General features: G+C 35.7%; 2 protein-coding genes across 6 annotated transcripts in view; one reads left to right on the top strand and one right to left on the bottom strand.

Moving 5' to 3' along the window:
• Positions 1-11,588, top strand: part of LOC126714833 (uncharacterized) — a 123,636-nt gene extending 112,048 nt beyond the window's left edge. For 2 of the 4 annotated variants that reach the window (XM_050415214.1, XM_050415213.1), the window contains exons 4-5: positions 8,646-8,917; positions 10,601-11,588. In XM_050415214.1, the coding sequence (XP_050271171.1) occupies positions 8,646-8,917; positions 10,601-11,299 (971 nt within the window). In that variant the 3' untranslated portion in view covers positions 11,300-11,588. The remainder of the gene's footprint in view (positions 1-8,645; positions 8,918-10,600) is intronic. The other 2 variants (XM_050415212.1, XM_050415215.1) reach the window with 2 other exon arrangements.
• The window catches only part of LOC126714834 (isocitrate dehydrogenase [NADP], chloroplastic/mitochondrial), a 148,229-nt gene that overhangs the window by 132,743 nt on the left and 1,824 nt on the right, over positions 1-13,662 (bottom strand). The window lies entirely within an intron of this gene.

Below are 13,662 nucleotides of genomic sequence, written 5' to 3'. Positions count from 1 at the left end.
GGGGGGGGGGGGGGGGGGGCGGGCAAGCGCCCCCAACTTCCAAATATTTCTCTAATGATACTACTATATTGTACAAAAATGTTGTGTTTGCCCCTACACAAAAGGACAAATAACTTTTCTCTTTCTCACTTTTTTTTTTTTCTCAATTCCCACTACAGCTTCTTTTACACATAAATAGACCTACACTCCAACTCTTATATTAAAATAATGGTAGAAATGAAGAATGATATTTTATATCCAATGTTTATTCGATAGTGACTTGGCATTGATCTTACCAATTGCAACAACTATTCTTGAAAGAATTTTTTTAGCAATGAACATAATTAATAGTTGATTACACAATCGAATGGAAGATCAAGGGATAAATGATTGTTTATTCACATATATTAATAAAGACATATTCAAAGATTATTAAGTGTGAAGAAATCATGCAATGGTTTCAATATATGAAAAATCGTCAGGGGCAATTTAGTAAATTAAACTAGATGTGAAAAAATAAATTAAAGTTTATATTTTATGTTAGATTGTGTATGAGAATTACATTAGCTTATAGTTGGTTATTTACTTTGTTATTTATATTGATTAATATTTTTTAGATTAATGTTTTACTTTAAATTTTGTCTTTTAATCTTGCTCCCGGCTCAAATTCTTCACTCTGCCATTGATACAGACTACAGTTTATAGCTATCTTTGTGAAACAAAGCCACTATTTAGATTCAAAGAAACTAGCAATGAATACTGCTAGACTGCTCGATGTTGCAATTTCTGGGAATATTGAAAGTTTCAATAGAGAAATTAGGGATGGGGTTTTAATAAGTCTTGAGCACAAGACACCGAGTCGCAATTGTATTCTTCACGTGGCAGCAAAATCTGGACAGGCTCAGATTATGGAAAGGGTCCTCGATTCGCTTTATCCACATTCACCTTTGTATGCGACAAATTGCAAAGGCAACACAGCACTACATATTGCAGCAAGCTTAGGGCATCTTGGTATCTCAGAGCTTCTAATAACTCGTGCAACAGACCAAGAAGCTGAAGTGAAACAGTTGCTACTAAAATCGCAAAATGAGGAGCTGAACACTGCACTGCATCTTGCTGTAAAACATGGTCATGATGACATTGTGGATTTGCTAATTAGGAAAGAGCCAGGGTTGACTTCAATTACAAATAAAGCTGGCGAATCCCCACTCTTCCAGGCAGTGGATCGAGGATTTTTTGAAATTGCCCTTCGTATCCTAGAAATTTCAGAATGCTCCGACGTGGGAAGGAGCAAAATGAATGTCTTGCATGCTGCAGTCATTCGCGTAGAAATTAGTGAGTATATATCTTCAACTATGTCTCCTAGACATTTTCTTTTGCTATATATATATATATATATATATTGGATGATATATACTTTTTTTTTTTTGCCGAAATTTAATTTATGTTCTTTTGTATATGCACGTGATTCCATATATAATACCATAAGTGATAAATTTTGGACTTGCAACCTCAAAAATCACTCACAAGTCACATAAGTTCATGTAAACTTTTGTAAAATAAGATGTCATGAGCTACAATAGCCTTATAAACATACACAAATACTATTCATATGCAAATCTTTACTTATATTGAGATCTGTTGAAAATGTAACTAAAAATTGATTTTTTTTTTAATAATAAAATGTAGTGTAAAATAGATAATTAATTTGATGTAAGTGTTTTTGAAAATTGATTATACAAAATAGAAAAAGTAAATTCTTATATTAAAATAGACAAGAATTTTTGCACAAGCTAATGCGAATACTCTACAATGTGTTGAGCATTCACATCAGTTCATGCAAAAATTTTATATATTTTAGCATAAGAACTAAGTTACTTTTTCTATTTTACATACTCATTTTTCAAAACACCCACGTCAAATTATTTATTTTACAATACATTTCATTAAAATATCAATTTTCTTGATTTTTTTTTTTTACTTGTAAAACAACCAACATTCACTCTCTTCTTTCATCATTGAGATATGCAAAAAGAAAAAAAAAAAAAAAAACTAAATGCAAAATGAATATTGCCAATGTAAATTTATACAGTTACTATAACAATTATATATTTTTACATAATTTTGTATGAACTAATGTGAGTGAAATTTGGATTTTGTTGGCTAATATTTGGTACCTTTTTTTTTTATTATTATATATATATATATATATATATATATATTTTATATAAGCACTGATGTGAATACTCCTAACTTATGTCTTGGAGTTATATTCAACTTCCTAGTTTTGGACATAACGTATGCCTTACAACTAGAAATGTCCTTTTATGTGTTATTTTTCGAGGGATTTTACACTTTTTCATTCTAAACTATTACCTACATAACATTTGCCCCCTAAACTATAAGAATATACACTTACCCCCTAAACTATTACTCGTATAACACTTTACACCTCATCCTATATAAAATAGTTTAGAGAAGTAAGTATGCATTCTCATAATTCATGGGATAAATGTAAAATGGGTATAGTTCAAGGGGGTAAAGTATGCATTCGGTAGTTTGGGGAAGTATGTGTAAAAATGATATAATTTAGGAGGATAAGTATGCATTCTCAGAGTTTAGTAAGCAAGTGTAAAATGTGTATAGTTTAAGGGATAAAGTGCAATTTCTCTTATTTTTCATTGACTAAAAAAAATTAATAGAAATTTGTCTATTCTATTGTAATTACTAATTACCCTCATACACCAAATTAAAAAAAAAAAAAAAAAAAAAAAAAAAAAAAAAAAAAAAAACCACTGGCGCACACCAAATTATGAAAATAGGAAGCCAAATCTGTCATTAACAAAATTGATATTTTATGATTTTTTTTTTTTTGAGGGCGAAAATTGATATTTTACGATGGTATGAGAAAACTTTCAATACTTTCCTCTCCTACATATGTATATAGGAGTAACTAACACTCTCAGTGTTAGTTACTCTAATGTTTTGTTTTCGGGTTAACATCAGCTATTCTTGGCTATTTCATACAGAAAGTCGGTTTAAAACCATTCGCAAAGATTGGTGGCAGAATATACAAACCTGCTTCAACATTTTTGGATCCCCACAACTGCAAACACGCAAACTCGACATTACCGGAGCAGGTAATCCATCTCCCTTAGGGATACATGCTCTCTCTTTTTGTTCTATCACTGTTACAAGGATTTTCTACGTTTCTGTTATAATGGGTCTGTTTGAATTAAACTTATTGTTGCTGAAACTGAAAATTGAAAACTGAAAACACTGTAGCAAAATAATTTTTAAATGTGTGAATAGTACCGTGAGACCTATTTTTAATATTTTTTTTAATCTGTAAACAGTACTAAACAATGTATAAACAGTACTCAACAGTGTTGTTGTCCCCTAAAGCAGTAACGCCTGCAAGGAGAAAAAAAAAAAAGTTTAGAACGCAAAACACAGAACGTGGGTTTCAGCCGAATCCAAACCAACACAATATAGACAGAATTGAGTCCTGACAAACGGGTCAGTTCAATTGGATTTAGATTTGATCTAGTAGGATTTCGAACTAGATCGTATTTGGGCTAGAAACTAATTAAATTAGAACGAGTTGCTATTCTTATGATCTTTACCTTATCTTTGCGTTAGGAACCCACTAGTTCCTAAAAGGAATGGATGGGGAACTACGGAAATGAATGAAAATTATATTTGAGTAACTCCAGGTTCTCATCCTTTAAAAACAAGGTATTGTCTATGAGCCTAGGCTTTGGGATGGGTATAGGTATAGCTAATACTTAACAACATGATTCTCTGTCCTTTGTAGATTTTGTGCGCAAGATGTTGGACAAATTTCTGAACGCAATTATGAAAGCTGATGACTTTGGCTGGACTCCTCTGCATTATGCTGCATATTTTGGCAATTTCGAAGTTGTCAGACTATTTTTGGAAAATAATAATATTTCCCTTGCTTACGAGCGGGACATTCAAGGTGTTAGAAATTCTGAATGATTGTATTGTATTTCTCAAGTAATAGAATATACATAAGTGTTTTTATATAGGAGGCAGAGTGTGCAGTACAAGTAAGTGTGCTATACAAGTAAACAAGGTGGGCCTAAAGCCCACATACCCTAATACACGTTAACAGCCCCCCTCAAACTCAAGGTGGATGTGAGACCAACTTGAGGTTGTCAACCAAAGTACGAAGACGTCCCTTAGGATGTGACTTGGTGAAGATATCTGCAAGTTGATCTTTAGAAGAAACTGAGATCAGCTTGAGAGCACCATGGACAAGATGATAACGAATAAAATGACAATCGATCTCGATGTGTTTAGTCCGTTCATGGAAGACATCATTGTGAACAATATGAATGGCACTCTGGTTGTCACAATAAAGAGGAGTAGCAGAGGATGTGGATACACCTAAGTCTTTGAGAAGCCACTGTAGCCAAAGGAGCTCAGATGTGGTATCAGCAAGGGCATGATATTCTGCTTTAGTACTAGAGCGGGCCACATGAGTTTGTTTCTTACTTCGCCAAGAAATTAGAGAAGAACCAAGAAGAAAGCAATAACCAATGGTGGACCTGCAATCAGTGGGATCTCCTGCCCAATCAGCATCAGAAAATGCACGGAGAATAAGAGGAGACTGAGCAGAGTAGAAAAGACCATGGAAGAGAGTGCCCTTTAAGTATCGAAGAATGCGCAGAACATCAGCATAGTGAGTCGATCGTGGAGCAGACAAATACTGACTCACCTGGTGAACAACATAGGAAATGTCTGGACGAGTGACAGTGAGATAAACTAGGCTGCCAACCAAGCATCTGTAAAAAGAGGGATTAGACAACGGTTTCCTCCCTGACGGAGTCAGATGCGCATTAAGCTCAACTGGAGTGTCAACAGTCTTGCTATCAGTGAGTCCAGCTCGAGACAAGAGTTCAGAGGCATACTTGGCTTAAGTAATATAAAGTCCATCTGTAGAATGAGTGATTTCAAGACCCAAGAAGTAGCTGAGATGTCTAAGATCTTTCATCTCAAACTGCTGACTGAGAAAACCCTTGAGTTCTTAAATGCCACTAAGGTCATCACTAGTTATGATCATATCATCCACATACAGGAGAAGTAAAATAGTGTCTTTGTCAGTGCGACGAAGAAATAAGGCAGAATCATAATGACTGGCCATGTAACCTAAGCGAGAGATGGTAGAGCTGAATTTGGCAAACCAAGCTCGTGGAGCTTGTTTAAGGCTATAAAGAGCACGCCGAAGGTAACAAACATTATTTGATTCAACAGAGAGACCAGGAGGAAGTTGCATATAAACTTCTTCACTTAAATCCCCATTAAGGAATGCATTTTTGACATCCATCTGAAAAATGTCTCATTTTCTGGCAGCAGCAACAGCTAAGAGAGCTTGAATAGATGAGATACGAGCAACCGGAGCAAAGGTCTCTTCATAATCAATCCCATACTCCTGTGTAAAACCTTTTGCAACAAGACGAGCTTTTGTAGCGCTCAATGGACCCATCAGAGTGAGTCTTAATCTTGTAGATCCACTTACAACCAACCACAGATTTCCTAGGGGGGAGAGTCACCAAATCCCAAGTATGGTTTTTAGATAATGCATCAAGTTCCTCTTTCATTGCAATCTGCCACAAAGGGTCAGTGGAAGCCTCACGATAGGTGTGAGGCTCATGCAGTGTAGCAAGGGTAGTGTAACAATGATAATCAAGTAAATGTGTAGGAATGGATCTTACCCGAGTTGAGTGACGAGGTGGAATGTCTTGTGCAAGATCTTCAAGTGGAGCAGGAGCAGGGGACCCAAGCTCAGGGTTGGGTAGCTCGTCTTCAACCTGTGCATCTTCCACCTGTTCATTAAAAGGTGAACTAGGAAAATGATCAAAGGTATCTGGTGGTTTGACAGAGAAGTCTATAGGAGGATTAGGAGCAACTACAGGAGGATCAGGAGTAATTACAGAGGGAATATGCGTCTCATTTGGAAAAAGATCTAAAATAGAGGAGGAAGATAGGGAGGCACGGAAGTGAGAGAGCTCGACAAAAGAGTGATGTTCTCAAAAGACAACATTGCGGGAGATACGAAGATGATGAGAGACAGGATCATAACATCAATACCCCTTTTGAGTTTCGTCGTAGCCAAGAAAACAACAAAACCTTGACCGAGGCTCAAGTTTATTATGCTCATGTGGCTGAAGAAGAACGAAACAAGCAGAACCGAAGGAGCGAAGGTGGTGATAGTCTGGAGGTGACCTAAAAAGGCGCTCATATGGAGTTTGATTTTGAATAACAGGACTTGGAATGCGATTAATAGTATGAACAGCATGAAGGGCAGCTTCACTCCAAAAAAGGAGCAGGAACTTTGGCAGAGAGAAAAAGAGCACGAACAGTGTCAAGAATATGACGAAGTTTTCGTTCGGCTCTACCATTTTGCTGAGAGGTACCTGTGCAAGTTAGTTAATGAACAGTGCCATAGGAATGCAAAACAGCTTGGAAAGCATATTGAATGTACTCAAGAGCATTATCAGATTGAAAAATTTTGATACGTTTGGAAAATTGAATTTCAACCATTTTTGCAAAATTAGAATATACTTGCAATAACTCAAAATGATGTTTCATATTAAAAATCCAGCTATAGCGAGAGTAATCATCAACAAAGACAACAAAATATCGAGACCCACCAATATTAGAGACAGAGGAAGGCCCCCAAATATCAGAATGAATAAGGTCAAAGATATCAGTGGATATTGATTCACTAGTATTGAAAGGCAAAGCTGGTTATTTTCCTAACTGACATGAAACACAATCAAAATTTTCTGTAGACACTGAACCTAACAAACCTCTAGAAGCTAATTGTTGTACTTGAGAGGAAGATGTGTGACCAAGTCGAGCATGCCAAAGTGCAAGGGAAGGAGTAGAAGAAACTGCAGCAGCTGCAACAACAGAAACAGGAGCAACAAGTGGAAGACAAAGGTTGTCCACGAGAAACATACGCCCAACTCTAGGACCGGTCCCAAGCTCCTGTCCCGTCCTTGGATCCTACACAATACACCCAGAATAATTAAAGATAATGCGATAACCTAACTCAGCTAATTGTCCCACAGAAAATAAATTGTAAGAAAGGTCAGGAACATTAAAAACACCAGGAACCGAGAGATTGGAGGTCGAAACGGAACCTATGTTATGACCAAACATAGTGGAACCATTTGCTGTGTGAATATTAAGAGGGTGTGGTGCAGGTTTAAGTTCAGAAAATAAGGACGAATGAGGAGTCATGTGATTGCAACAAGCAGAATCCATAAGCCAAGAGGAAGGAGACATACCAGATAAAGCTGAGAGAGAAGAGGAATAAGATGCATTACTAACCATACGAATGACATTGGCGATGATATTTTTAAGGTCATCTGTGGACATGGTGAAAGTGTGTCCTGAAGACTTAGACTGTGTAGAGATGGGAGCCATTGGTTGGACACTCTCAGTGTTAGCAACAGTAGCAGCGGAAATTGACACAGCTGATTTGTTGCGATGATAGCAAGTCTCAATATTGTGGCCAAAACGTTTGCAAAAATTGCAAAAACGTTTGCTGGATTGCCGGCGACGATTATTGCAACAAGAAGAAGACTTGTCCTTATTTTTCATTTAGAAGCAAAATATGCAGAAATGGACTACAAAAATGAAATCTACACGAAAAACTGGGTAAGGAGCACCTGGACTGTAAAAAGTCAACTCTGAGAAAAAGTCGACAGTCAACGGTCAAAGTCAAAGTCAACGGTCAACCACTATGATGACGTCAGCAGGATGATGTAAGCTGAAGACCTCAGCTAGGGCTGACGTGTAATGATGACGTCAGCGATGACGTCAGCAGGTGCACAGCGGCACGTGGAGCGCGTGAGGCGCGCGAGTCAATCCTCGCCGGAACTTTGGTCGGCGCGTGAGGGCGCGTGGAGAGTCTGATGCGGTCGATTTTTCTCCGGTTATGTAGATCGGAGAAAGACGATTTTGATGACGGCGGCGGTGAGTTGATCGGAGCAATACTGATGCCGCATGAGACGCGTGGACAAGCTGCGGAATCTTTGACCGGCGCGTGGTAGCGCGTGAATGGTCAGATGATGATGATTCCGGCAGCTTTGTGTAGATCGGTTGAAGATCTACCCGATGATAGGTCTTATGTCTTAATCGAAGATCCGGTGTGGAAGATCCGACGGAAGCAGTGATCTTGGTGGCGGTGATCGAGCTTCTGGCGGTGAAGATTCAACCTTTGCACCTCTGACGGCGGTGGAACAGTCAGGAGAGGGCACGGAAAAGGTTTACTGACCGATGAAGTCGAGGCAGTGGAAAATACCAACGAAGACAGGACTGCAAGACATAAGAAAATTAGAGCAATGACTCTGATACCATGTTAGAAATATTGAATGATTGTATTGTATTGTATTGTATTTCTCAAGTAATAGAATATACATAAGTGCTTTTATATAGGAGGCAGAGTGTGCAGTACAAGTAAGTGTGCTATACAAGTAAACAAGGTGGACCTAAAGTCCACATACCCTAATATACGTTAACAAAGGGCATGTCTGCTCTTCACATTTCAGCCATGGAAGGACATTGTGATGTGATGAGCGCAATCATTGAAAAATTTCCATATACTTGTGAATTGTTAGATAATAGAGGTAGGACAGCTCTTCATCTTGCGGCGGAGAGTGGAAGGACAAAAGCTGTGAAAATATTGCTCTCATCTTTAGCTTTTCAGGATCTCATAAATGAGCAAGAAAACGACGAAGGAAACACGGCTATGCATCTTGCTGCCATCAAAAGGAGATACAAAGTATTGATATTGCTTGCACGTGATAGGAAAGTTGAAAAAAGGGCTACGAACAAGGAAGGGAAGACCGTAGCGGACATTCTTCAATTAGATAAGCTGCTTGGGTGGATTGAAATAATGGTAACCCTCCTAAAACTATGATAAATTATCGATTTAATTTTCATAAAAATTTAAATTATTAAAAAATTATAAATTTATTATTTAATTATATATTTCTAAGTTATCAATTCTCTCAAAAGTTTAAATTATTGAGAAATGATATATTTAATTTTCTAGTCACATACTTCTAAGTTCAAAAAAACTATATTTATGATTACTATGAATGAAACTATTTTGGAAAGATTTGAATGAGTGCAATTGCCACTCCCTGAATGTAAAAGTTAAGATGTTAAATTATTTTTTAACCTCTTATCTTCTTATTTTTTAGAAAAAAAAAAATCCTTTTTACTTCTTTTTAATTATTTTTTTATAATTATAATTTTTATATTTCACAATAAGTAATAATTACACGATGGGCTCGTTTAATAATGTTGTTTTAGTAACGTTGTTTAAGTATTGTGAAAATACGTGTGAGTGAAAAAGTGTTGTTGAAATATGTATTGTGTTGTTTAAACAACAAAACTAAACGGGCTGCTAAACCCTTTTGGGAAAATGTCACTCTTTTGAATTCCTTTGAAAATATTATAGAGGGAGGAGATATTCATATTTTAAAATTGATGTGAATACGATCCCTTTTAAATTAAAAAATAATTCTATTACTTACATTTGATGTGATTAGCATACTTGTACTTAAAAAAAGTAAGAAGAATTGATTTTTAAAAAGCTATACGTAAAAGGTAAAAAACAAAAATCTAGCTTACAAACTTATCCGGTTGGAAACAATTTATCTAATTTTTTGTTGAAAATACTAATAAAAGATAAAAGTTAAATCAAATAAGTATGTGAATTACGTAGAACCCACAAATAACATGAAAAATAAGCAAAAATTAAATAAAATAAATACCGGACTAACCTACAACTAGTAGGAAAAATAAGCAATATGTTGAATTATAAGTGCATCTCAAATGAGTGCTTAGTGTCTTTTTAATATTTACAAGCTGAAAAAAAAAAAAAAAATTAACCATTTACCAATGGATCTATTTAAAAAGAAGGAAATGTAATTAATTTATATAGTTGAATATACAACATATTAGTTTGTATTGATAGCATGTAGAGTAAATGCAATATATGTCACTGTGTGTGTATGTATATACACACACACTGATATACTAAAGAGAGGCCATCATCACGTATATTTGAAGCTTAGTCTTGTAGACAAATTCAATCATAATGAAATACTATTCTTAAATAATGACCAAAATTATTAGGTTCTAGATTTAGAACAAAGTAAAAGGAAGAGGATATGATATTTTGTTGAACAAAGATGCTAAAATATTAAAAATTTTACAGCATAAAATTTACAATTTGATATGGCAATAAAAAAGTGATTTGAAAATTGGATCATTTTTTTTTAGTGATTCATGTATAGCACAACGGTTGGAAATGTTAAGGTTGTAGGGTAGTGTTTGTTACACTCACCCTGTTATTCGTATATTTATTGAACTCATAATTTCAATTAAATAAAATGTGTAATAATTTTAATTGAAATTTATAATATAGCATCTCCATATGCATTGATTTGTCAAATGAACTCGTCATACTAAATAGCTAGAGAGAGAAGCTTCTTGGATATGGATTAAAATTTTCGAAATTAAATCTAGCAAATAAATATATCAAGCTGATAAGATAGGCATGACTGTGTAGGGATCCATGCATGTTCCAACTTCCAAGAAAGAAATTAATTTGGTACTCATGTCAAAGCTGCCGGATCGAAGCAAGGCTTTACTGAGTTTGGAGAAAGAGGTTGAGAGACAGACAACGGAAGAGCAGATTGCTGAGAATGAAGGACATGAACAATTTAAAGAGTCACAGAGGATAGAAGCTGCTGCAAAGGTCAAGGGAAGAACGGGTGGTGCAGCCAATAATATTGTAGATTTTGAGGAATTGAAAAAATACAATGTAGTAGTAATGACACTCATTACAACTGTCACCTTCGCAGCAGCCTTCCAAGTGCCTGGTGGATACGACGGCAATGGGAAGGCAAATTTACAAAAAAGCAGAGACTTCAGAATTTTTATGATATTTGATACTTTTTCATTTGGTTCCTCAGCTTTCTCATTGCTTATTTACTTTGCCATGCCTGTAATTCAGAGAATGACCTTCGTTCTGAAAAGAGTACAGCAAGTAGCAGTGTTTCTCAGAATGATCTCCCTTTCATTCATGATCTTCGCCTTTTCGTTTGGCGTAACAGCAGTCTTGGATGAAAAATCAAGTCTCTATACTCTTTCTAATATCAGTGCACTGTATGGCTGGGCTTTCCCCGTACTCGTGTTTGGGATTATCTTCTATATTTTCATAATTCCCCTGACCCACATTAGGAACAATTTATTACGACCGTTCTGATCGTGATCATCATTTCATCGTCTATCTATTTCAAGGGGGCTCGTAGTCTTAGCACCTGAATTCGTCTTGTCATTTCTCTCTCAACACCAAATGATTCCTTTCCGGCAACTCTTCCGCAACCCATGTGCTCTGGCCGGCAGTTTGTTTTATAAGTTCTGTTTCTTTGTAATGCGATTTGGTGTATGGTCCTTTTCAGTCAGTCCTTTTTGAATACGAAAATAAAGGATAGATTGGAACCTATGTATTAGTTTTCATGGATGGAATTAATGAGATTGATTGTTCTTGGTTTGTGAACAACGTACTGATCCATGATCATTTTCCAAGATATATTGCCAAGTCTCTTTGCTCAATATATATAATTGAATTTTTCTTCCTAGTCAGGTGCTATTGCTTGGTTCTGCTCTATCAAAATTGGCTGTGGAAGTGAAGGAAGCTTGAGGAAGGCAATTATAACTTATCGGCCTCCTCCTTATGAATTCTTATTCCTTTGAAAAGGATGCTATATATGAAACACGGTCTTATATAATTAACAGGAGTTCAGTTTATTTGAAGCTGAAGGAGAAGTAATTAACCAGATAGACCAATATAATCCTTAATAGGAAGGTCGATTCTATTTAATTAGGCACCCCCATAACATTGTTAATAACAACTTTACATTGCTGGAGCCTTAAAAATAGAGATTAAATTCAAACCGTATGCGGTGTAAACACCCTTGTTTACCTCCTCCAATAAATGAATGACACCTCAGATTTGTACAAATATAAGAATAGACAGCAATACACCAGATCACAACCCTATTAACTCATATTTTCCAAAACAAAATAGTCAAAAAAAAAAAAAAAAAAAAAAAAAAAGAAGGTAAGAGATGTTCTTCTCCCCGTGGAGAACTTTCCATTGGATAACTTCAATTTCAAGATCGAAGACAAGCTAGCTAGGATCTCTCATGGCCATAAATGATGATGGTTGAGAAATGAGAATGTGGACCATTGGATCAATTAAGGTTATAAAGGCTAGATTCTCCTCTAGAAGTGGTGAGTTAACAAAATTAACAAAAGTGCATGGGAGAGAAGTTCCACGTATGGTAAGGGCATCCTTACATATATTAGCTAGCTTCTCAAAAGATATGCTTAATCTTCATGTCAACGAATTTATTCAATAGGCTTCTACAATTAGAAAGTAAAGGTTCCAAACTATCATTTGGAGCAGAGTTATTAATGAGCCAGCTCAACTTCAAATAAAGCATCAACTTCAAATCAATAACTTGAATTTTATATTTTTCAACTAACAAATGGTATGTTATTAAAAATCCTAGCTATTCTTAGCATGATATTGGAGAATCTCATTGCTAATACTCAAGCAAGCATGAAAAGTATGTTTGCATATTCATTCATCGTTTAATCGAATATGTAACTTGTGGAAACCTTATGACTTGTAAAAATGAATGAGCTATCAAGAGTTTTGTTTACTCATGAATAACATTACCTAGTATCTCTATAAATGGAAAGGACCTCAATTCAATTCCCCTCTCTATTGTTGTAAGCAAGAAAAATTGAAAGGGGTCTAGGGATTTAGGAAGTTTAAATTAATGAACCAAACATACTCCAATTTAATAACAAAAATTCTACTAAGTAGCTGGTAAGATCTAATCAAGAGTTGTACAGAAGACCTAATTCCAGTCTTCACTCCAACAACTCACGTAGATAACCCCCACCCCACAAAACCAATTAATATCTTTCAGGTGGCTAAGTTGATGGTTTTCTATTAAATAACCTATCATTCACAATAGCTCACTGCTCGCCTAAAAGCTAGAACAACTACAAGCTCTAGCAAGTCCATCTAATTGGCATTCCCATGGGGACACCATTTTCTGTGAACTGATTAACCCCCTTTTTCCAAGGATACAAACTAGTCAATTGTGCTAGGCGAATAAGGAAAACTTGATTTGACTCTGTAGTAACTGGGAAATGAATTGTACTTAACTAATTTAATATTAAAAAAAAAAAAATTACTTTTAATAAATGTTGCCAAAAAATTGCTGCACATGAAACTATGACAGCTTATGCCTCATCAAGATCAGCTTTTAAATTGAAGTCTTTACAAAAAATTTAAGTCAAGCACACAAACCATTAGCTACCAGAGAAAAAGGGAAAGCAGGGTAGAACACAATTTTGTGTGAAGAATACCTGATATCAAACGAATAAATAACAAACTAAAATCATTTACATTTTTTTCCTTTGATGAGTGAGATTATTTATCAAACACAAACCATTTAAGATGTTTCTGATTGTGCCAATGGGACTCCTCCACATAGACTTCAGCCCAAATTCCTTGACTCTGGTCTCATCTGCGAAATATGAATTGCA

Source organism: Quercus robur, chromosome 2 (genome assembly GCF_932294415.1).
Source record: "Quercus robur chromosome 2, dhQueRobu3.1, whole genome shotgun sequence".
Classification (NCBI taxonomy): Eukaryota; Viridiplantae; Streptophyta; class Magnoliopsida; order Fagales; family Fagaceae; genus Quercus; species Quercus robur.
The sequence above is the reverse complement of the archived record's forward strand: the minus strand, read 5'-3'. Positions and strand labels throughout refer to the sequence as shown.